Raw genomic sequence first — 26,630 nt, forward strand, 5'->3', positions numbered from 1 at the left:
GAATCGATTTGAAATATATCGTATAGAATCTAAATCTCACTGTATCGAGATATGTATCGTATCGGCAACTTCTTAATGATACCCATCCCTTGAATACAATATCAAAATTTGATGATACAAGCATCAACCAATCAGTGTCGATATCCGATATTGAAACTGAAAACATAGCCCTGCCCTAGTTTAAACCAAGGTCAATATCTAAACCCCAGCCAGTCAGGTTATGAACCAGTGCTAGTGCAGCCTCTGCAGCTCAGGGAGGGAATTCTGGAGGTTCTGAGCTTTCGCATGAGGCCTGTTCATAAACTGAGAATGGGACAAACTTGGATGTGTTTCTATCTGCACGTTAAGACTCTGGAGACACAGGTTCAGTTGTGATTGTAGTGAAGGTAAGATAGAACATAACATTACAAAAAACAATTATCAACATAAAAACAAAACACAAAAACATAGAGCAACACACCTCCTCCATCCCCCAAACACACACACACCATCACAACTTTAATTAAATAAAACAAAAGTAATGTGGTAGTGCAGCATAACCACACTGCTAAGCCCCCTTGTATTGATATTTTGGCCAACTTATAATTTAAACTTCTTTTGTTGTCTGTCTCTTTTATCCCCTAAAAATGTGACTAAAAATAAACATTTTTAGTCACTATACTTAACCAATATTATTTTCACCATCATTTCCTTTTTTCCATCTTTTACTATTTATTACTAATAATTTTAAAGGCATTTTCTTTTTTAAAACGATCCATATTACGCTGTTTTCTGATCAAAAACCGACCTAGAGTTGTGTTTTGTTTTATTCATATACGTTTAAAGACACAAAACCTGCATATTTAGGCCGAGTTTTTCTCTCAAACTGGAAAACACTCTGTTCCACCTTGTGATGTCATGTGGTAATACAGGAACTCCATACATCTTCACTAGAATCATTTGGATCATTTCAGCCCTGGAATTGCCAATCTCTACTCAAGTAAATGTAAAATACAGCTTTTAACTTCAAAAAGACCACTTCATGACATCACAAGGTGGAACAGATTAAGAGTTTGGGAGATTTAGAGCGATTACTCACCATGTGTGAATGAAACAAAACAACTCCAGGTCTGTTTTGAATGTTTTTGAACATGGTTTAAAGCTCACAAGAGTCAATTTTGTGTAATATAACAGCTTCGAAACTGTAAGAGCACAGACTACACAGCTCCTTTAAACTCAAAAAGACATATCGAACATTTTTCTCAGACTATTTTAATGGGTTCATATGACCGCGCAAATGAGCCTCTGGTTAAATATAAATGTATCCTTGTCAACACGTAATCGGCAGCATGTTCAGAGTAGACATAAGCTTATATAAGGCAGCAGAACAAACAGACACAGACACACACACGCACACACGCACACACACACACAGCCAACTGCGCGCACACCCAAAGCACACACAAAAGCACACACAGGAAGTGCAAACATGAGCTGCGTAGTCCGGTCTCTTTAACACAAGAGCCGAGCTGTAACCAGGAGAAGGGCTTTAACCTAACATTTATCTATCAATGTTTAATGGATTACGACGGCCATTTCGTATTTCCATAATTTTATAAAGGGGCAGAGTTTTTAAGTAATAGAAGAAATGGGGGCAGCTGGGCTCATCTCCAAAACTACAAATACACAATATATCACACTAGTATTGATTAGGGATGTAACAATAACCAAAATATCGTGATATCGTATCGTCAAAAGTCTCACAATAATATCGAGGCCTGTCTCTTTGCTTAAATGAATAGTTATGGTGATTTTAATGTCTTTCTTATTCTGTAAAGCACTTTGAATTACTTTATGTATGAACTTTGCTATTCCAGTAAACTTGCCTTGCCTTGGTGCTAGCCTGATTCATCAGTCGGTTTCACTTTGTAGAAACCGACTGACCTCACAGCTTTAGAATTCGTTCGCTCGACGTTAGGCGGGTACTTTTTTTAAATTAACCAATCGCTGCTATTTGGTCGTGACGTAAGTAATGCGCCGCTAACGAAGCAAACTGGTATATTAAGCTTTTCCCAAATCCCGCAGGAAGAAGAGCAATAACGTCTTTCCCCTTGATAAAATTCACCAAACATTCTCTTTGTTCCAGCTTTAAATTCTCGATTTCGGAAATCGTTGACAGCACAGAATGTATGTCTCTTCTCTGATTGGCTGGTGCCCGAACTCTTTCATTTCCAGGGGTTCTTGCAAACAGTCTAGTGTATTCCGATTCCTGGCCTAGTCGCTGGAGAGAAATTAAATTGAGCAGAGGCACTAGGTGGCGCCAGCCTGGCTACCAAGGTGCAGCAATAGCAGAAAACACATTGGAAACTACATAGACCATGATCCTTTGGTGTTGCCGTGCAGACTACAAGAAGAAATAACTTATTAAGCACTTTTAAAATTTAATTCTTCACATTATAACAGTACCAAAGGATTTTCAAGACCTTTCCAAGACTTTTAAAAGTAAAAGTCACATTTTCACAATTTTGTTAGCCTCCACAAAATATCGTAATATTGAACCGTAAGATGCAAAACGTGAAAATATTGTATCGAGGGATTTTGATATCGTTACATCCCTAGTATCGATATCACTTCTAGTACAATGGCTGACGAGATAATCGATATTGTGACAAGTTAAATGTACCGCAATAACGCTGAGTTTCTCCATCTGACAGACAATGGACAAACTAGTTTTAAGGAAGTGCACAGTTAGCATGCTAGTTGCTGTTAGCTGCATTACCGTGATGGCGAAACTTGGCTTTGGAAAGTCGAAAAGTTGCGAAAAGCGCTTATAAACTCATTGCTGTGAATAATTAGGATGCACAAGGTAAGTGAGGAGTAACTTTGGATCACTGCAAACCATTTTAAATAAAATAACTTCTCTTTTTTCATGTTTTTAAGATGGTAAAAATCAGCTACAGTGCCACCTTTAACAGTCAATGCATCTCAAATCTCAATTTTTTGAAGCCCCATCCAAAACCTAAGATAAATGTCGATTCTCTACCAATGTTTTGAAAGAAACTAGTCAAATCTAAATGGTTCTTTCTTCACGTTTGCCGCGTTTGGAGCAATGAATCATGGTCTATGTAGTTTACTGGGTTTTCGCCGTCCAATTACTGTCTACTCTTTAAATGAAAACTACGGCGGTCTCAGTGGGTCAAAACTAAATGAAGGAGCCTCAGACGTCCAAACAGTGTGGACTCGGATGGCCTTATAGGGGAAAAACTGCAGCAGCAAAAAGTACAGTAACCAGCGGGTACATAGTTTATCTGAGATTTACTGGTACGGGCACTAACCTGCAAAAATACGAGAAATTATGCAAGCATCATAGTTTTTCATTTACAGAAATCCAAAATGAGGGGGTGGAAGAGCCGTTAACAACCTTATAAACTAAACGCAAACAAATTAACGTCAAAATTTAATAGTAGATTTTTAAGTGGATATGAAATTGGCATTAAATTTAAGCCCGAAGTATTAAAGGAGACGGATTACGCACGATCAGCTTTTTACAGTTGTTTCCCTTCTCATTTACCCTCTCGAAGTTGTATTTAGAGTGATTTGTGCATATCTGAGTAATCTTCATCATTACTTGTATCTACCCCCATTTTTACCGTCAAAAGTACACGCCCATAGCTCTCTACTTTCTTTGTTCTCCACTTTTATTTTCTTAAATTGGTCATACACGTCGGACTCAGCAGCGTCGTGTAGCCATTTTGGTACAAAATTATTATTATTATTTTTAAAAATTCTGGTACTATGTTTTTTTACTTTGTTCCCCTTTTCATTAAATGTACATGTTTTGAAAGTCTGGCAAGTATAGAGAGACTTTATGTTGTGCTTTCTTACATTTTAAAATACTCAAATAAAGTAACTAAATCTAGAATGAGGTACGCTGTTGTAAGGGCGTGCAGTTAATCGAATTTTGACCGCGAAGATCTACATACTGAAACGATTTAAAGCTTAACAAAGTTTTTTTTCTCATTTTTTAAATATAGAGATTGTAGAACAGCTAGATATACTATTTAATTTTAGATACATTTATGTTTTTCTGTGCCTTATTTCATGTTCAAAGTATATTTTTTAATTCATTTTATGTTTTATACATCGCAAAACTGCTCTAAAGTACGTATTTGTAACCTATATTTATTTTCAATTTAAAAGTTTTGCGGAAATTATCAATAACAAAGTGTAACAAAATAATCGTGATCATGATTTTTTCCATAATTGAGCAGGCCTACTCTGTGGTGATGACATTTATAGGGATGTACTGTAAATGGGAAAAAGGGACAGGTGGGAATTGGCTCCTCAGTTTTCCAACACAGAAATCAGCAGACTTGTATGTTTTATTAACACTGTAACTTGTCTGGTGGAGGGTCTGTCATGTGTTTGGAGTAGGGATGGGCATTCGATGAAATTTTCTTAATCGATCGTCGGAAGAATTAACGATCGATTATCGATTAATCATTAACGTTTTTATATTAAAATGATCATCATTATTATTACTATCTGCACTACTAATCTGCATAAATAAATTCAACTTTACGACATATAAACCGTAACGACTCTAGAGCCACATCAGCCCGTTTGACATTATAATGTGTTTAATTCAGTTTTGCGCAACTCTCACAGAAACGAAACTTAAAACCACATCGCTAATTTGCATAAACTCAGCGAAGATAAAACTGCAGCTCTTGTGTCGCTGATGCGGTCAATTTCTGTCGGATTAAAAGACATGATTCAGGTGAATACAGGTTAGTGTGACCAGATTTGCGTTTGTCAAAACCAGGACACCGTACGGGGGGAGGGAGGTGGGACTCGTCATCGACATTGCGCGACTCTCACCTGGTAAAACTTTTTCCCACTGGACACCGAAACATATGTGCTGCTTTGTTACACTGTGCACATGGACTCACACTTGTCCCGAACGCAACAGAAAGCGTGGAATTTCTTGTACAAATCATCGTTAAATACACATTTGTGCTTCGGTACGCTGCAGACTGACCGACTGTTTGTGTTTGCTCGCTCCTTCTGAGTGCAGAGAGCTACATGTACAGACCCCTGTTCGGTCACGCTACACACAGCAACCTACATTCGGTTTGTCGATTAAAATTAACGTAATCGATGAAATTCTTAATGATCAATTATCGATTAATCGATTAATCATGCCCATCCCTAGTTTGGAGGATATTAAAGATATTTTGAGAAATAAATAACACCTGTAGTTGAATAAATACAAGACAGATTAGTTTAATGCCATACTGTGGACAATTTAAACCAAAGCATTAACATCTCGGGTTGCAGATCCCCAGACTGTTCGTTTTTTGGTGGAGGGCTGGTCAAATGTTTTTCTCTCCATGGACATGTTTTTGCTTTGTCTGGAATGCTTCATAGTATGGCATTAAACCTTTCTATCTTCATGGACGACCCCGCTCACAGTCAGAACGCATGTCTTTCTAGGTATTTTTGAGCTATAAAACCACCTGTAATTAAATATATGTAAGGTAGAGCTGTTTAAAGCCATACTGTGGAACATTCCAGGCAGAGCAAAGACATCTCCATGAAAATAAGGACGTGACTGACTCCCAACAGAAAAGTTCACTGCAAATTTCTCTGATCTGGCCAAGATTTTAAAACCTACAACAGGTTATTCATCTTGTTTTCAGATTTATTATTTACTCATGAGTACTGAGACTGCTTAATTCTAGTCTAGAGGTCGTTTATTTTAAGATAACTTGTCAAGTAAAATGATCTTGCTGCATGGACAGATAATTTCACTACTTTTAAGTCATTTTCGGATAGATTTAAGTGTTTACCTATCTATGAATGCAATGTCTGTCTGTTTGTTTGTCTGTTCCATGCATTAATAAATCGATAAACACTTAAATTCAGGGTGGTTGGGCGCTCCCTTAGAGATAGGGTGAGGACCTCAATCACACGGGAGGAGCTTGGAGTAGACCTGCTGCTCCTCCACGTCAAGAGGAGCCTGCTGAGGTGGCTAGGGCAAAAGGAGGCCCCCAGGGAAGACCCAGGACACGCTGGAGGGACTATGTTTCTCAGCTGGCCTGGGAACACCTTGGGGTCCCCCCGGAGGAGCTGGAGGAAGTGTTTGGAGTAAAGGAAGTCTGGGAATCCCTGCTTAGACTGCTGCCCCTGCGACCCGGCCCCGGATAAGCGGAAGAAAATAGATGGATGAATGGAAACACTTACATCTATCAGAAAATGACTTAAAAGTAGTGAAATGATCTGCCCATGCAAAAAGATCATTTTACTTGACAAGTTATCTTAAAATACACTAAGTCTAGGCTAGAATGAAGCAGTCTGTGGTCTAGAGGTCATCTATTTTAAGATAACTTGTCAAGTAAAATTATCTTGCTGCACGGACAGATCATTTCACTACTTTTAAGTCATTTTCTGATAGATTTTAGTGTTTATATTTTAAATTTTGGCCAAGCTTTGCTGCAGTGTTAGACAAAGCACCTTTAAAATGTCCAAAATATAACATAATGGTCCAAAGGTGTCGTAGATTATAACTATAGCAGACAAAATCGCAATATGTCTTCTAATCTCATTTACTCAACTGCGCAATTTCAGTAATCGTTTGCCGCAATAATCATAATCGCAGCTGAATTTGATTAATCGCGCAGTCCTAACCCACATTAGAATTATAACGGGCTGTTCCGAAGCTCCGCCCACCAGCGAGTGCAGTAGGTGACCAGCGGAGGCTCGGTTACCAGCAGCGCGCAGCCACGCACCCCTCCCCCGCTTTATGCTAATTCTGATCCGAACATGAGCAGGCCACAGAGTCCCTGGGGGGGAGCAGGGTAGAGCGGGGTCGGATCCTCTCCTCCACCACCTCCTCCCACCTCTCCCTCTCTCTCTTTTACTCTCTCTCCGTCCATCCTTCTCTCTCTCTATCCTCCTTTTTCCCAGCAAAACCAGTATATACGCACTGCATGATATAGAGAATAAATGAGCGAATTATTCTTTTAAATACTTTTTTTTTTTTGCAATTTTAATATGTAATTTTGGCATGTGTTCAAATTTTGATCTATAAAAAGCATTATTTATTCTTTACAAGTCAAATTATCTCAAAATTTGACTAGTAAAATGTAAAAATTGACTAATAAAAATTGTCTCAAAATCTAAACTTGCACTATGACATGAGAGGCGAAATATCATTATAATTATAAGCAAGACTAAAATTTGACCTTTAACAAAAAATAGGATCTTGTTGGAGAAAAATAACTCTTCGAATTTCCAATCTATGAGTTTCAGAATCATGAAAAACTTGCAATGTTGACCTGGCAATAGGAGTGTGCAAAAATACTGAAATATCGATATGCCGTACCGTTTAATGTGATGATACAGTATCGATATTGTGGGCTGCTGTATCGTATTTTGATATATTTTACTAAATTATTTTTTTACAGCTCTGCAGTTTTGTCGTTTGTTTAGAGGAAGGAAGAAATTATGCAACACATTTGACATATTCACTGTTTTGATGAGTAAAATGGGCGTTTTTTCATATTAACTTGGCACATGAAGCGGTTTAACAAAGACTTTTAGTATCACAGCCATGATTAAGCCTTTATTTTTACGGAACCGTATCAAATCAATTTGAAATATATCGTATTGAATCGAAAGTGCACTGTATTGAGATATGTATCGTACCGTGGCCTATGTATCGAGATATGTATCGTACCGTGGCCTATGTATCGAGGTATGTATCGTACCGTGGCCTATGTATCGAGGTATGTATCGTACCGTGGCCTATGTATCGAGGTATGTATCGTATCATAGCCTATGTATCGAGGTATGTATCGTATCGTGACCTATGTATCGAGGTATGTATCGTACCGTGGCCTACGTATCGAGGTATGTATTGTATCATAGCCTATGTATTGAGGTATGTATCGTATCATAGCCTATGTATCGAGGTATGTATCGTACCGTGGCCTATGTATTGAGGTATGTATCGTACCGTGGCCTATGTATCGAGGTATGTATCGTATCATAGCCTATGTATCGAGGTATGTATCGTATCGGGGCCTATGTATTGAGGTATGTATCGTATCATAGCCTATGTATCGAGGTATGTATCGTACCGTGACCTATGTATCGAGGTATGTATCGTATCGTGGCCTATGTATCAAGGTATGTATCGTATCGTGGCCTATGTATCAAGGTATGTATTGTTTCGTGGTCCATGTATAGAGGTATGTATCGCTTCGTGGCCTATGTATCGAGGTATGTATCGTATCGTGACCTATGTATCGAGGTATGTATCGTACCGTGGCCTATGTATCGAGGTATGTATCGTATCATAGCCTATGTATCGAGGTATGTATCGTACCGTGACCTATGTATCGAGGTATGTATCGTACCGTGGCCTATGTATCGAGGTATGTATCGTATCATAACCTATGTATCGAGGTATGTATCGTACCGTGGCCTACGTATCGAGGTATGTATCGTATCATAGCCTATGTATCGAGGTATGTATCGTATCGGGGCCTATGTATTAAGGTATGTATCGTATCGTGGCCTATATATCGAGGTATGTATCGTTTCGTGGCCTATGTATCGAGGTATGTATCGTATCATAGCCTATGTATCGAGGTATGTATCGTACCGTGACCTATGTATCGAGGTATGTATCGTATCGTGGCCTATGTATCGAGGTATGTATCGTATCATAACCTATGTATCGAGGTATGTATCGTACCGTGGCCTACGTATCGAGGTATGTATCGTATCATAGCCTATGTATCGAGGTATGTATCGTATCGGGGCCTATGTATTAAGGTATGTATCGTATCGTGGCCTATATATCGAGGTATGTATCGTTTCGTGGCCTATGTATCGAGGTATGTATCGTATCATAGCCTATGTATCGAGGTATGTATCGTTTCGTGGCCTATGTATCGAGGTATGTATCATATCGTATCGTATGGCCTATGTATCGAGGTATGTATCTTCGTGGCCTATGTATCGAGGTATGTATCGTTTCGTGGCCTATGTATCGAGGTATGTATCGTTTCGTGGTCCATGTATCGAGGTATGTATTGTATCGTGGCCTATGTATCGAGGTATGTATCGCTTCGTGGACTGTGTATCGAGGTATGTATCGTGCAGTGGCCTATGTATCGAGGTATGCATAGTATCGGCAGCTTCTTAATGATACCCAGCCCTACATGGCAATAAACAATTCCAAACAATTCTATTTTAGGAACAGAACAAAAATGTCAAAATGGCCATCCAAAATGGGAGGAAGTGATGTGACTCAAACCCGCAGAGAATATGAACATTGCGTGATCCAAAACGACAAAAACCGTCATTTCACAATATTCTTTTCTCTACCTATTGGAATTCCGCACCTAAAGCCGCTGTACTTTTCCCTCAGTCCCCTCGCCTCCCTCTCCCTCCCCGTTCCCCGTCCCTCCCGCCCGCCCTCCCCGCCCCGCAGTGGGGTGTCAGCGGCTCGCGCGAGAAGCTGTTGCCATGGAGACGGGTCCTATCAGCGCTCCGTCCCCCTGGCATCCCCCTCGACGACGGCGCGCAGTACGAGGATGGAGAAGGATATGCAAAACACGCTGAGTTAATAACGGACATGTGAGACGGACTGAGAAAGCTTTTTTTTTTTCCAGTCCAAGAGAATGACTTTAAATTTACTTAAAAAAAAGGTTTAATATTGGATTTTTACCCAAAATCTGTCTTGGCCCAGTACAGATATAATGTATAAGTGGCTATTGAGATCAAAATATGTCCAAAATATGTCTGGAAGTGCACATTAGGATGCTAGTTGTTGGTTTGACCGTAATACAAACTCCGTGCTGGTCTGAGAGTTATGAAAATTGCTTATAAACTCATCGTGGTGAATAATTGCAATGCATAAGGTCAGTGAGGAATAACTTTGGACCACAGAATCTGTTTAAAATGACCTAATTCTGTTTTTTAAGATAATAAAAATCAAATACTGCAGCTTTAAACTGAAACTTTGAGCGTAATGTTCCAAACAAGGCTATATATGGTAGTAGTTCTGCTTTTTTGTGGTCAGTTGTACAGCCAACTCACTATTTTGCAAAACTTGAATCTTGACCAAAGGTTAAAAGGTTAAAAGGTAAGTTTTGGCAAAATTCTGATTAGCCATATGAACTAATTGTTGTTACCAAATTATTCCAAAAATAAACTGTGATATTCAGTTTTCGTCAGTAGGGCTGGGTGTCATTAAGAAGTTGTCGATATGATACATACCTCGATACAGTAAGCTTTCAGTTCGATAAGATATATTTCAAATTGATTTGATACGGATAATTTAAAAAGTAAAGGCTAAATCATAACTGTGGTACTAAAAGTTTTTGTTAAATCACTTCTTGTGCAAAGTTAATAGGAAACACAACCATTTTAATCATCAAAACAGTGAAAATGTCAGATGTGTCACATAAACAAGTTTCCTTCCACTAAACAAGCAACAAAACTGTAGCTGTAACAAAATAATTAAGTAAAATATACCAAAAAAATAAACAATATGATATATCGATAATATTTTTGCACACCCCTATTCGTCAACATCGCTCACTCCATAAACCAGTTCGGTTTTATGTTAGCTTCAGCATTTTTTGTTAGCATGTGCTTTGTTGATTGGTCACATTTCATAATTTAGAATCGTTTAAGGAACACGTATACTTTCTCAGCATCCGTTCACTAATAATTGTTACCAAGTTATTAAAGTAATCTAATAAACTAACCAAATTTTACAAAGAAAGCTTGGATTAGGTGTCTGACGCTCTCTGCTGGCAACAATGGAAAGTGAAACCCATTGAAATGGAAAAAAAAAAGGGGAAAAAAAAGCATGGCTGTTGTAAACATGGTGCTAATGGATATGACGCTAAGTAATGTTACGCTAACAAGAAGTATAAACCAACCAGCCAATGAAAGCAACTTTGCATCCAGTTTAAATTATGATATTGCCAACTAGCACTGAACGATTTGCGGAAAATACCCCATTATGATTTTTCTGATAAGCATTGTGAACTTTAAACAGAATCCTATTATTAAAACATAAATAACAAGTCTAATCGCACTTTAAAGCAGTCCTTCTCAAATAGTTGGCCTCAAATAATGTGCTGTTTCTATGTCCGCAATGAATGCCTTCCCTATCCACACAGTATCACAAAACTGCCTGAAACGCAAGGCTGGCGTCACGACGTCACGTGGGCGATAAAAACAAGGAAGTGGAGCACTGTGTCTGAAGTCGCAGCAGCCGATTTCGAGCCGAGGAAGATGGCAAGTGTGAAAACGTCTTTTCGTGGACAGACGACGAGGTTCAGTTGTTACTGAACGCAACACTGGATTTTAAGATTGGATTGTTTAAACTGTTTTCTGCAACAGTGTCACATGACCCAGTGAATCAAGAAGGCACAAGTCCAGTGACATGGTCCAATAAGGATGTCAACAAGAGCTCTTACGTCAGCATATTAGCGTTTTCAGGCGTACTGTGATGAATTCATGGGAGCTGGTGGCACCAGATTGTTCTGTCTCTGGAGCCGTTTTCCATCGGATTAGTGTGGACGAACACTGCAACCGCAATGAAAAGGACTCGAATACGTACTATGGCCTAAAACGTTTGCTCTTGTATGTAGGCTACTGAAGGCGATGGTGCGATTTGTCCACGATTGGTAGTGGTTCAATCATTTTGTCACGCCCCCCTAGGAAGCGGTTCTTCGTAGGGGGGCATGACAGAAAATAATTAAGAAGCACTGCTGTAGCTGCATCCAGAAGAATTAACGAAAAGCCTGAAATCTGAACTGACTAAACATGAATCACATTTCCGTGAATGTTTGTGCAGATCTAAACTACAGGGTTAGCAGGTTTATGCAGAATAGAACAAATTGGTGTTTGTGGAGGAAATTATGGTACATCAAAAATTGCACCCTTTGCGATTTGCTAATTGCGTCCATTCAAACTGCTATTTCGACCACAATTCATCTTGCCAGGCTACTACACCACCCCTACTTAGAAGATACACAAAATAATAAATAAAAAAACAATTGCGCGCCTTGCCTTTTGCTAGCCCTCCCCTCTCATTACTCTTATATGACCCAAAGCGGCGTTCCCTCCCTCGCCGGAAAACACAACGTTGATGAATAATCTATTAGAGAGCCCTGCGTGGATCTGATTGGCTGCTGCTGGTTACAGTCTATGTGGAGGGTCCATCCATACTGAAAGGCATTGATCCCGGGTCTCTGTTTCTCCGCCTCTCCCTTCTCAGCCACAGCACCTGGGCCGATCAATAGTGCTCAACACATTATTGAGCGCTGCTGATGCCTCCGGGGGCCCAGACATAAACAGTGGACTGACAAAGTATGGCTGAAGCGATATAGAAATGCCTGCACTCATCTGCATTCCGGACTGCTTCTCCGGCCGGCGCACCTCGGCGTCTTCTCCTTGACCCGGGGCGCGTGGAACGGGGAAGGAAGAGAGGCTCGCGGGGGTGTCCGGGCTAATTTATGAGCTTCGACGAAATGGTGGGCTTTTCAGTGGGATCTTAAGAGTTATTAAAGTCGGCGAACAGAACACGGCGAAATTATTTAAGGGCTAAACTGGAAAGTCCCATCTGTCCCGGTCAAGCGTCTGTCTCCTGCTACTTGCCTCTCAACAGCTCTCATATTCATATAAATGCACTCTCTCTTCTACCCACTATTTCAACTCTAAACCAGTCTCCAACCCGCAGCAGCAGCAAAACCATCAGCCTCTCCATCTCCTCCTCTCCGGTCTGTAGAGCAGGGGTTCCCAAAGAGGAGCCCATGAGCAAAATAAAACCTCCTGAAGGGTCCAGTTTGGGGGATTGCTAAGACATCAGAAAATCTATTTTGATTCAATTTAGCAGTGACTAGACTGTCCATATTTGGAAGGGAGACATGCAGTCCAATCTCCCAAACAACACACGCAGTCTCTGTCTCCTGGTTGAAACTCTGAACTAATTAATTGACAGGTTAGATTACTCATTTCTCCAAAACATAGATAACACGATTATAAGAGTTTACTGGAAATCCTGTCTAGTCATCTCTAGTTTTGTAGTTTCAGTGAAGTTATAATTGTAAGTAAGTATAATTTTGCTTTCTTGTTGGACATGTGCAGCAAATATGACATATTGACTTTTTTTTTAATCTATAGTAAGAACTAGGGCTGGTATTGAAGACGAAGACGAAGACTCACATGTTCACGCCCTAGTTTAAATGTTGTTTTTTCTAGAGTGTTGAGAATCTAAAATTAAGCTCAATATACTCATGTCTTCTTGGCGAGACTGGGTCACAACAACGCAAATATTCACACACCCTAATTTTGGATTTTTTCTTAGAGTGTTGAGAATCTAAAATCAAGTTCAGTGTATCTATGTCTTCTTAGTGAGATGAGACTGGGCCACAACAACTAAAACAACAACCTGCAACAACTCACATGTCCACACCCTAGATTTAGATTTAGATCTAGCGTGGTGAAAATCCAAAATCAAGTTTAATGAACCTCGTCATCTCTAGTTTTGAAGTTTTGGTGAAGTTATAATTGTAAGCAAGTATAATTTTACTTCCTTGTTGGACATATGCAGCAGATTCGACACGCTCACATTTTTTTAAATCTATAGTAAGAACTAGGGCTGGTATCATTACGAAGTTGCCGATACGATACACAGGCCACGATACGAAACATATCTCAAAACACTGAGCTGTCAATTCGATACAATTCAATACAATACTTTTCAAATCAATTTGATACAGTTCAATAAAAAAATAAAGGGTGTGATCCTAAAAGTCTTAAACCACTTCTTGTGCAAAAGTTAAAATAAAAAACACCCATTTTAATCATAAGAACAGCGAAAATGTGAAATGTGTTACATAAATGGGTTTCTTTCCTCTGAACAAGCAACAAAACTGTGGTGCTGTAACAAAATAATTGAGTAAAATATACTAAAAATACTCTTGACGATATATCGATACAGCAGCCCATGATATCGATACTGTATCATCACATTAAACAACAGGAAATATCGATATTTCCATATTTTTGCACACCCCTAGTAAGAACCACAAACTGAAGCAAAGTTGAAGATGAAGTGACAGGTTAATTTCTACCTTAAGTGACTAATCATCTTGGAGATAATTTGTTGTTTTTATGATGACTGTGTAAACATAGCGCCTCCTTTTCGTCGTCCTTTTCTTCCATTTGAACTCGCTAGTCTGTTTAAAAACCCACATCTGATGCAGTTTAGAAAAACATTGGTGTTATATCAGGGAATTTCCCCCCGTATATGAGTGTTGAGTACTGATTAATGATAAAAATAAAATAAAATCCCTATCCCTAACCATTGCCTCTCCTCTCAGTCTTCACCATCGCTGTACTGTATCTGCAGCGTGGACTGGCTGTCACTTTGCCCTAGCACCTTCCTCCTCCTTACCAGCTCATTGTCAAAGATGGCCTATCCAAAAATACACACAAACACACACAGACACACACAGACACACACACGCACACACACGAGGTCACACACACACAGCTAAATCCCGGTTTAGCTGCGGACCAGTGCGAGGCTTAGCGGATTAGAAGTCTATTCCATTATCTCCAACACTATACGGCTAGCAGACACAATGTACCTCTGTCTTCGTGGCGAGACCAGACTGGACCACAACAACTCAAATGTTTACACCCTAGTTTTAGTTTTTTTTTTTTTTTTTTTGTGTGTAGCGTGTTGAAAATCCCAAATCAAATTTAATGTGCCTTTGTCTTGTTGGCAAGATGAGGCTGGGCCATAGCAACTCAAATGTTCACACCCTAGTTTTAAATGTGTTTTTTTTTCTAGAGTGTTGAACATCAGAAATCAAGTTTATTGTACCTTTGTCTTCTTGGCAAGACTGGGTCATAACAACTCAAATGTTTCTACCCTATTTTTTTCCCTAGAGTGTTGAGAATCTAAAATCAAGTTCAATGTACCTATGTCTTCCTGGCAAGATGAGACTGAGCCATATCAACTCAAATGTTCACAACCTAGTTTTTTTCCTAGAGTGTTGAAAATCCCAAATCAAGTTTAATGTACCTTTGTCTTCTTAGCGAGACTGAGCCACAACTCAAATGTTCACATCCTAGTTTGAGATTTTTTCATAGAGTGTTGAAAATCTAAAATCAAGTTTAATGTACCTTTGTCATCTTCAAGGGACCAGACTGGACCACAACAACTCAAATGTTCACACCCTAGTTTTTTCCTTTTCCCTAGAGTGTTGAAAACCTAAAATAAGTTTAATGTACCTTTGTCTTGTTGGCAAAAAAAGACTGGGCCACAACAATGCAAATATTCACACCCTAGTTTTAGATTTTTTCCTACAGTGTTGAGAATCTAAAATCAAGTTCAATATAACCATGACTTTTTGGCGAGACGAGACTGGGCCACAACAACTAAAACAACACACCACAACAACTCAAATGTCTACACCCTAAATTTAAATTTAGATCTAGAGTGCTGAAAATCCAAAATCAAGTTTAATATATCTTTGTCTTCTCGGCGAGACAAGACTGGGCCATAGCAACTCAAATGTTCACACCCTAGTTTAACATGTGTTCTTTCTAGAGTGTTGAACATCCAAAATCAAGTTTAATGTATACCTTTATCTTTTTGGCGAGACTAAACTGGGCCATAGCAACTCAAATGTTCACACTTTAGTATAAAATGTGTTTTTTTTTCTACAGTGTTGAGAATCTAAAATTAAGTTCAATGTCGTCCTGGCAAAATGAGACTGGGCCACAACAACTAAAAACACACCGCAACAACTCAAATGTCCACACCCTATTTTTATATTTAGATATAGAGTGCTGAAAATCTAAAATTAAGTTGAATGTACCTTTGTCTTCTTGGCAAGACGAGACTGGGCCATAACTACTCAAATGTTCACACCCTAGTATAACATTAGTTTTTTCTGTGTTGAGAATCTAAACTCAAGTTCAATATACCCATGTGTTCTTGGCAAGATGAGCCTGGACCACAACAACTCAAATGTTCACATCCTAGTTTGAGATTTTTTCCTAGAGTGCTGAAAATGTAAAATCAAGTTCAATGTACTTATGTCTTCCTGGCGAGACGGGATTGGGCCACAACAACTAAAAACACACCACAACAACTCAAATGTCCACACCCAAGTATTAGATTTAGATCTAGAGTGCTCAAAATCTAGAATCAATTTTAATGTACCTTTGTCTTCTTGGCGAGATTGGGCCATAACAATAAAAATGTCCACACCCTAGTTTTAGATTAAGATATAGAGTGTTGAAAATGTAAAATCAAGCTTAATGTACCTTTCTCTTCTTGGCGAGACTGGGCCTCAACCATAAAAATGTCCACACCCTAGTTTTAAATGTGTTTGAGTGTTGAGAAACTAAAATCAAGTTCAATATGTCCATGTCTTCTTGGCGAGTCAAGACTTGGCAACAACAACTAAAACAACACACCACAACAACTCAAATGTCCACACCCTAGTTTTAGATTTACCTATAGAGTGCTAAAAATCTAAAATCAAGTTTCATGTACCTTTGTCTTCTTGGCGAGACTGGGCCGCAACAATAAAAATGTCCACACCCTACTTCAGTATAACTAAAACAACAACGCAACAACTCAAATGTCCACACCCTAGTTTTTTATTTAGATCTAGAGTGCTGTAAATCTAAAATCAAATTTAATGTACTTTTGTCTTCCTGGCGAGACTGGGCCGCAACAATAAAAATGTCCACACCCTAGTTTTAGATTTAGATATAGAGTGTTGAAAATGTAAAATCAAGCTTAATGTACCTTTGTCTTCGTGGTGAGACAAGACTGGACCCACAACTCAAACGTTCACACCCTAGTTTAAAATTTGTTTTTCTAGAGTGTGGAGAATCTAAAATCGAGTTCAGTATATCCATGTCTTCTTCACGAGATGAGACTTGGAAAAAACAACTAAAACAACACAACGCAACAACTCAAATGTCCACACCCTAGTTTTAGATTTAGATCTAGAGTGCCGAAAATCTAAAATCAAGTCCAGTTCTGCTCAGTTTAGTGGACTTACTGGTGGTCTTGTGGTATTTTTAGTCCAGTCTGGTCACTTCTGGTAAAATTCTTCATGATTTTAAAAAGGCACAGGTCAATGCAATGTAAATAGATGTGTTCTGCTTTTCTTGTGGCTAATTTTACAAATGTTTAATATGTAAAATGAATGATTGTTAGTAGTGAGAGAAGTGAAATTCACAGAGAAATTATCCGAATTTTCAGATGTAAATATGGTCAAACGTAAAAATGTGTTTAAATGATCAAAAAATTTCTGTCTGTGCTGATGCGTATTGATGTAGATAATTTAGTTTTTTTGACAAAAGCTAAAACTTGGAGTCTTAAAGATTCAGTATAAAAATGAAAGTTGCCAGGAGTGGTACTTTTGAATTCTGAATATTCATTCCTAGTACTTTTGACAAGTAGAAACTCTTTACTTGAAGGATTAGAGATAACTAGTTAAGATTTTTCTCAACTGTTTCAAAATATCGTTTCATACTTCAGGCAAAATGATTTTCCAGCGAAATAAGATTTTTGTTTCTCATTTCAAGAGCATCTTTGCTTGAAAACAAAATGAGATGCATATTAAACAAAACCAATTTAAATCCAATATAATCAAATCAAGTCAGAACTACTCGAATGATTAATGCTGTAAACTCCGCTCATTTCAAATCACTGTAATGCTGAACTACGGCAGCCTCAAAGGGTCAAAGCTAAAGTCAGAATTTGAATTTCTTAAAGCATTTACATGACAAGAAGCCAGGATCAACAACTAAGAAATAAACAGGGAATTGAAAAACTTACAAGTGACAATCTGACCAAAGAACTCACTTGGCGGGAATCCGTTCATTGGTTTTTCAAAATAAAACAAAAAGTATTTTCTTTAGCATTTGTCTCCAAAACCAAAATGAAAAAACAAATAACGATTTGTGTTTAAATTAAAGTTTCCGTGACTTAAACTGCGATGCCGGACTAAACCAGGACTGAACCAGGACTAAAACAGGACTGAGTGTCGGGATGGGCCCAGAGGTGCACCCGTGTAGACTGTCCGGTGAGAAGGACTGAGACCGGGACTGGGACTGAGACCAGGACTGGAATCAGGACCACACCAAAACTAAGACCGGGACCAGACCAGGACTGGAATCAGGACCACACCAAAACTAAGACCGGGACCAGACCAGGACTGAGACTGGGACCAGGACTAAGACTGGGACCATGACCAGACCAGGACCAGACCAGGACTGAAACCGGGACCAGAAAGGGACCAGACCAGGACTGAGACCAGGACCAGACCAGGACTGAGACTGGGACCAGACCAGAATTGAGACCAGAATCAGACCAGGACCAGATCAGGACTGAGACCAGGGTTGTGATCGGTTTAGTCCTGGTTTAGTCCTGTTTCATTCCTAGTTTAATCCTGGTTTAGTCCTGTTTCATTCCTGGTTTAGTCCTGGTTTTGTCCTGATTTTGTCCTGGTTCATTTCTGGTTTAGTCCTGGTTCATTTCTGGTTTAGTCCTGGTTCAATCCTGGTTTAGTCCTGGTTTAGTCCTGGTTTAGTCCTGGTTTAGTCCTGATTTTGTCCTGATTTTGTCCTGGTTTAGTCCTGATTTTGTCCTGTTTCATTCCTAGTTTAGTCCTGGTTTAGTCCTGGTTTTGTCCTGGTTCATTTCTGGTTTAGTTCTGGTTTAGTCCTGGTTCAATCCATATGCGGTGCAAAAATTCAGCATCACAGTTTAAGTCACAGAAACAGGAAACGTTATCTGTTTTTTCCATTATTCATTTAAACACAAACAAAAACTGAAAAAACAAATCTGTTATCCGTTTTTTTCATTTTGGTTTTGGAGACAAATAATGAAGAAAATTGTTGTTTTTTGTGAATAACACATGGATTGTTCATATTGATTTGTGTTGTTTAAAACCATATTGTGATTCAATTCAGATTTCTAAAATTATTCGTCAGTGTTTACATTGCGTCACTATGGTAACTACCGAAACATTCCGCCACAGACACACACACACACGGTACCAATCCCTTTATTCCCGGTGTACTTACATAGTCATGGAAGGCTTTGGCCTCGCTGGAGTGCTCACACGTTTCTCTCCGGTCCGGCGCCGCGCAATACAAATCCCAGAATACACTGCAATGGAAACAAGAGAGGGAGACGGGGGTCAGAGGTCAGCCCGCAGAGCAATACAGGAAATGGAGTGGCGGCAATTCACGAGCCATTTCTGCCTCTCGTATCTCCGCAGTGCTCTCGTACACTTGAGCACCATCGTAGGGGAACGCGACGCCCCTCTCAGCCAGACCCTCACTCAGCATATGCACTTGTCATTTGTCATGTCCGTAGGGCCCTTCAATGTACACTTCGACTACAAGATGTGCACTTTACTTATCAGGCAAATGAGCGCGTGAGCAGACCAGTGTGCAAACTTCTGGATTTAGTTACAAAAAGCAGTAAACAGGGCCACAAATGTAAAGAAAATTTGCGATAATGTTACAAAACGCTGCTTAAAGGGCCCATATTACGCCATTTTCTAATCTGTTTCCTCATCAAAAACACACCCGGAGTTGTGTTTTGTTTCATTCACATAAGCGTAACACACAAATCCTGCAATATTTAGGCTGAGTTCTTCTTGCAAACAGAAAAAAGTTGTGATATCAGGTGCTCCACTGTGTTTTTAAACTCCATTCACCTTCACTAGAATCATTTTCAGTCCTGGAATTGCCGATCTCTACTGAACAAAAAGGTAAAAGGTAACTTGAAAACTTTCACTACATGACATCACAAGGTGGGACAGAGCGTTTTGAGATTGTAGCGATGTAGACAGACTAAGAATAAAGAGTTAAACATGTGTGAATGAAACAAAACACAACTCCAGGTAGGGCTGCTTGATTATGGAAAAAAAATAAAATAAAAAAATTCACGATTATTTTGGTCAATATTGAAATCACGATTATTCAAACGATTATTTTTTAGTTACACGATGCATTTATTCAGTATTTCTCTCTCAAAAAACCCACTTTGTTATTGATAATGTATGTAAAACTTTCAAATTGCTCATATTTGTAGCCTATATTTATTTTCAGTTTTGCGATGTATAAAACAAAATGAATAAAAAAAATACTTCAAACATGAAATAAGGCACAGAAAAACATACATGTATGCAAAATAAACTATATATCCAGCTGTTCTACAATCTCTATATTAAAAAAATAAAATAAAGATGTTTATTTATATAAAAAATACCCCAAAATAAACTTGTTAAGCTTAAAATCGTTTCAACTCGATTATATGAGTTTGGAGATCGTTTGACACACAAATCGAAATTGTCTTAATTCCAGGTATGTTCTTGAGAAGGTAACAACATTCTAACTTAAAGCTCACAAGAGTAAATAATACGTAATATAGGACCTTTAAAGGCTGAAAATTATAAATGCAGATCTACAAGTAGCTCATTTTAAACAGTTTGCAGTGGTCCAAGGTTATTCCCCACTTTACCTATGCATTCTGTTTATGAGCATTTCTCACAACTTTGAGAGGAGTGGAGTTTACAAAAGCTGCTTATATAATATTTAATACAATATCTGTGATGGGGGAAGGCAAATTTTGCTCAAATACAAAACTGGGGACAGGCCCTTTTATAACATTCGTTATTTAAATTATATCTACAAAGCAAGTTGAGCTTCCTTCCACCCCTAATGTCTTATCTCTTTCATTATTACATTTTTTATTTTTTAACTCTGTGGGGAGCCTCCACAGACAGTGTTTAAGTTTCTCACAATGTTATATATTGTATAACACATATCTCCAGTGCTGGAAGAAGAAGTATTCAATTTTGTTAGTTAAGTAAAAGTACAGCTAGAAAAACTCAAGTAAAAGTATTATATGAAAAAAATCTACTTGAGTATTATAGTACCCGTTTAAAAATGTACTTAAAGAGTAAAAAGTAAAAAGTATTTCATGTTGATTTTCTAATAAAGCTTCAAATGTAGTGATTTTGATATTAAGATTTGTACTGAAAGAACTGAATTTATTTTTCCTACCTGTTTTTAATTGTGTATTTTTGTTATATTTTTGTTTCCTCAGACTATGAAAGCATCAAAAATAAACCCCTCAGCCTTTCAAGCAGGTCTCGAATTATAATAAAAAATACTTTTACTTTTCTGTCCTGTTCAAAAACGTAGTAGAGTAGAAAGGACAGACACCCGCTTTCAGATGTAGTGTAGTAAAAGCAAAATGTATCTGCTTTAAAACCTACTTAAGTAAAAATTATAGTTATTTTACTTAAGTACAGCACTTATTTAACCATCAGCACTTTCACTTTCACTTTATGTTGATCTGATAGGTATTAACAGCCTCCCGTAGTAATAAAGAATACAAACTTCCCACAACATTAAGAAGAAATTACAAAGAAATTACTGTATTACTTCAACTGCCTCACTCAAATGTACTTAAAAACCTGTTAAACAAAGTCAGAAAATAACCTGAATTCAGAAAATACCATACATTAAAATACTGTTATGTTTGTTTTGGAAGTACACAAATTGCCCATAAAAAAGCCTATAACTAGTTGCAAGATTTTAGCATTCAGTTTTGTAGTTTAAATGCTAAAGTGGCTGACTCACACAAATTTAAGCTCCTTTTCACTCTGTATTGTTAAAAGGCCCATTCTGTTCTTACTTGTGGTGCACTTTATACATATAGCAGAAGTTCTATATAAAACGCATACACCACTTTTGATGCATTAACAAAATTAAATACAGCGGCCTATAGGGATGTAACTAGGGGTGTGCAAAAATATTGAAATATAGATATATTGTATCTTAATGTTATGATACAATATCGATATCGTGGGCTGCTGTATCGATATATCACCAAGAGTATTTTTTTGTGACATTTTACTAAATAATTTTGTTACAGCTACAGTTTTGAAACATACAAAAACAATATAAAATCAAAAACAATGTAACAACAGTCTGGAGTTACAGGTTCTTGTTTAAACATGCATTTGGTATGGACATTTTTATGTACTATGTTGTTTTACTGGTGTCACTTATAAATACATTCCATTTTTCCCATTACTCATCGTATTTGTCCCCTTTCAGTTTAAGATTATATGTTATTCTTTCCACAATCCTGATCCAGTCTTGTTGTGCAGGTTGTAACTAGGGACGGGTATTCGATGAAATTTTCTTAATCGATCGTCGGAAGAATTAACGATTGATTATCGATTAATCATTAACGTTTTTATATTAAAATGATCATCATTATTATTACTATCTGCACTACTAATCTGCATAAATAAATTCAACTTTACGACATATAAACCGTAACGACTCTAGAGCCACATCAATCCGTTTGACATTATGATGTGTTTAATTCAGTTTTGCGCAACTCTCACAGAAACGAAACTTAAAACCGCATCGCTAATTTGCATAAACTCAAGATAAGAAGATAAAATTGCAGCTCTTGTGTCGCTGATGCGGTCAATTTCTGTCGGATTAAAAGACATGATTCAGTGGAATACAGGTTAGTGTGACCATATTTGTGTTTGTCAAAACCAGGACATCGTACAGGAGGTGGGAGATGGGGACTCGTCATCGACATTGCGCGACTCTCACCTGGTAAAGCTTTTTCCCACTGGACACAGAAACATATGTTCTTGCTTTGTGCACTGTGCACATGAACTCACACTTGTCCCGAACGCAACGGAAAGCGTGGAATTTCTTGTACAATCATCGTTAAATACGCATTTGTGCTTCGGCACGCTGCAGACTAACCGAATGTTTGTGTCTCGCTCCTTCTGAGTGCAGAGAGCGACATGTATGGAGCCCTGTTTGGTCACGCTACGCACAGCAACCTACATTCGGTTTGTCGATTAAAATTAACGTAATCGATGAAATTCTTAATGATCAATTATCAATTAATCGATTAATCAAGCCCATCCCTAGTTGTAACCAATTCTTTGTAATTCCCTTTTTAGATGCAGCTAAAACTATTTTTGTCAAATACATGTCCTCCTTCCTTATTACATTAGAAGGAAACTTTTTTATGTGACACATTTGACATTTGATGAATAAAATGTTTGTGTTTCATATGAACTTTGCACAAAAAGTGGTTTAACAAAGACTTTTAGTATCACAGACATGATTTAGCTGTTATTTTTATTGAACTGTATTGAATCGATTTGAAATATATCGTATTGAATTGAAATCGCACTGTATCGAGATATGTATCGTATCGTGGCCTATGTATCGAGATATGTATCGTATCGTGGCCTATGTATCGAGATATGTATCGTATTGGCAACTTCTCAATGATACCCAGCCCTAGATGTAATGATATCCAATGTCTCGATATATTTTCACGATATATGTATTGTTTTGTGGAGGCTAACAAAATTGTGGATGTCTTTTTTTTTTCATCAGATTTTGAGTTTTAAATGCTGTTGAATTTCTCACTTGGAATTTTTTAACTCTCAAAAAACATGTTTGAATCATTTTTATTCTGAATTTTTGTTGCTGAAATTTTAAGTGTATATTTTCAAAGTGTTTAAAATTCAACATAAAAAATAAATAAATAAAAAAATCATCATTTAAATATTCAGCACAAATATTTTCAACAGTCAAAATTCTGAAAAGAGCAAAAATCCAAGATGCCAAGGCTTAAGGAATCAATCCAAAGTGATCCCAATCTAACTCAGTAACAAGCAGCAAATGGTGTAATGGAGCGATCTGATTGGTCAGAATTTACCTCATCAAAACGTCATCATTTTTATTTCTTAAGTGTAAGCCCCGCCCACAGATGAGAACAGCCAATAGGAAACAGCCTCTGTCCTCCTCATTCAATGATCGATTGCTTCTGCCTTGGCATCTTGGGTCTTTGCTGTGAAAATTCTCCCTGTGAATTTTACACTTTGAATTTTCACTGTTGAATTTGTAGTGAGAAATTCAGAGGTATTTAAAATTCAAAATCTAGTGGAACAAATTATCTCCATATATGCTACCTTTTGTGTCATAATCCCAATAATTAAGATTTAAAAGTGTTTAATAACAGTTATTTCATCATGTAGATTGGATTGAGAGAGAAAGCAAAGGATCATGGTCTATGTAGTTTTCTGTCTTTTAGCTGTTGCTGCACCATAAACAATGAATTTAAGCAAAGAGACTTGTAGTTCGATATATTGTGATGGCCCCACGGTATTATTGTGAGACTTTTGACGGTATCATTAAGAGGTTGCCGATACATATCTCGATACACGGGCCACGATACGATACATATCTCGATACACGGGACACGATACGATACATATCTCGATACACGGGCCATGGTATGACACATATCTTAATGCACAGGTCATGATACGATACATACCTCAATACATAGGCCACGATACGATACATATCGCGATACACAGGCCACGATACGATACATATTTCGACACACAGGCCACGATACGATACATATCTCAATACACGGGCCACGATACGATACATATCTTAATGCACAGGTCATGATACGATACATATCTCAATACACAGGCCACGATACGATACATAACTCGATACACGGGCCACAATACATATTCCGATACACAGGCCACGATACGATACGTTTTTCGATATTGTGCACTTTCAATTCAAAACGATTTGATACGGTTCAGTGAATAACATACTAAATGATGGCTGTGATACTGAAAGTCTATGCACAAACTTTGTGGTTTAATAGTAAAAGTATTTATGAAAAACTCCCATTTTACTCATCGAAAGAGTGAAAAGTACAAAGGTATTGCATAAACAAGTTTCCTTTCTCCAAAGAAGCAATATAATTATAGCTCTTTCACAAAATAATGTAGTAAAATATACCAAAAATACTCTTGGCAATGTATCGATACAGCAGCCCGCGATACTGATGCCGTTTCATCAAATTAAACAATACCCTTAGATACGATATCACGATATTTTAGTTATTATTGCATCATTAATAGCCTATATGGCAGAGTCTTTCCATATGACAAGGCTAAAACTGAAAAGACTTGCACCTCAAATCTGCGTTGATGCGCCAGAGGTGACTCACCAGGCAGGTCCACATATTACACGTGTTAGGCAGGGGGGGAGGGGGGCGACGCAGAGAGCCGAGCGAAAAGGTACCGGCACAATGGATCTGGAATGCGACGGGTTAATCTGCTGAGAATCGAACAAAGGCCCGGGCGTTGGGGGGTGGGGGAGGGGGGCGCAGGGGACAAAGGGGTGACAAGGCAGCGGGGAGGGGGGTTAGGGTCCGAACCATCTGGGGCCATTGTCTGGGGGAGGGCTGGAGGAGGGGAGAGGGCGGAGGGGGTCACGGTCCGGGCCCAGTGGTCAAACCGGAGCTGATGGTTTTGGAGTCGGGGGGCGCTGCGAACGTCTGACCGCTGTGAACTAAAGGATAACGTTCAATCACTTAAAGGTGCTGTATTTTAGTTTTTACGGTCTTAAAAAAAAACTGAAAATCAAAACTAGTTCATTTTTAAAAGGTCCTATGTTACACAAAATTGATTATTGAGCTTAAAGATGTGTTATAATACTGCTACCTCCTCAAAAACACACCTAGAGTAGAGTTTTGTTTCATTTACAGATGTTTATTATTAGTCTGTCTACACCTCTAAATCTCCAAACGCTCTGTTCCACCTTGTGATGTCATGCAGTCGTAGTGGTTTTCAAGTTAACAGCTACGTTTTTTTCCTTTTTGTTTAGTAAATATTGGAAATTCAGGGGCTAAAATCATCCAAATGATTCTACTGAAGGTGTATGGAGTTTAAAAACACAGTGGAGCACTTAATGTTGAACCCCATGACATCACAAGGTGGAATAGATCGTTTTCAGTTTGAGAGAAAAACTATAAATAGTCTAAAACATGCAGGGTTTGTGTGTTAAACATGTGTGAATGAAACAAAACAAAACTCCGGATGTTTTCGATGAGGGAACAACATTATCACAACATAGATCAGAAAATAGCGCAGTATGGGCTCTTTAAACAGTTTGCAGGCGTCCAAACTTATTCCTCGCTTTTATAAACGCATTCCTAGCATCCAAATTATTCACCATGATGAGTTTATAAGCACATTTCACAACTTTCAGTGGCCAGCGCGGAGTTTCACAATCACAGTATTGCATTATACTAACGGCAAACCGTGCAGCATTAGTTATAAGGTTCATTTATTTATATTATTTTTATTTATTTATTACTTTGTGATTCACAGCAGGTAAAAAAGGCTTTAAAATGTTTAGATTTTTAGAATTTTTATATATTTTAAAATTATTTATCAATACTAATAACAATTGTGCAAACTAATTATATTACTTTAAATAATATGCCACTATAGGCTTGTCACAATAGCACATTTTGAACCACTGCTACTATATATTGCTGAATTAAATATAGACGATAAATGATAATATTTAAACTAATTTATACCACTGACACAAAAATTCAAATGATTTAAACCACAAAAACTGTTCTAAAGCTACAATATTGTTAAAAAAAACATGAGCTGCAATAAATA

At 38.1% G+C, this 26,630-nt stretch overlaps 1 protein-coding gene across 2 annotated transcripts in view; it reads right to left on the bottom strand.

Moving 5' to 3' along the window:
• The window catches only part of zgc:110158 (uncharacterized protein LOC553590 homolog), a 72,581-nt gene that overhangs the window by 16,708 nt on the left and 29,243 nt on the right, over positions 1–26,630 (bottom strand). For both annotated transcript variants that reach the window (XM_020928888.2, XM_020928885.2), the window contains exon 4: positions 19,138–19,222. In XM_020928888.2, the coding sequence (XP_020784547.1) occupies positions 19,138–19,222 (85 nt within the window). The remainder of the gene's footprint in view (positions 1–19,137; positions 19,223–26,630) is intronic.

This window comes from Boleophthalmus pectinirostris, unplaced genomic scaffold (assembly GCF_026225935.1).
Source record: "Boleophthalmus pectinirostris isolate CB_2022bp ecotype Guang Dong unplaced genomic scaffold, ASM2622593v1 HiC_scaffold_10, whole genome shotgun sequence".
NCBI classification, from domain to species: domain Eukaryota; kingdom Metazoa; phylum Chordata; class Actinopteri; order Gobiiformes; family Gobiidae; genus Boleophthalmus; species Boleophthalmus pectinirostris.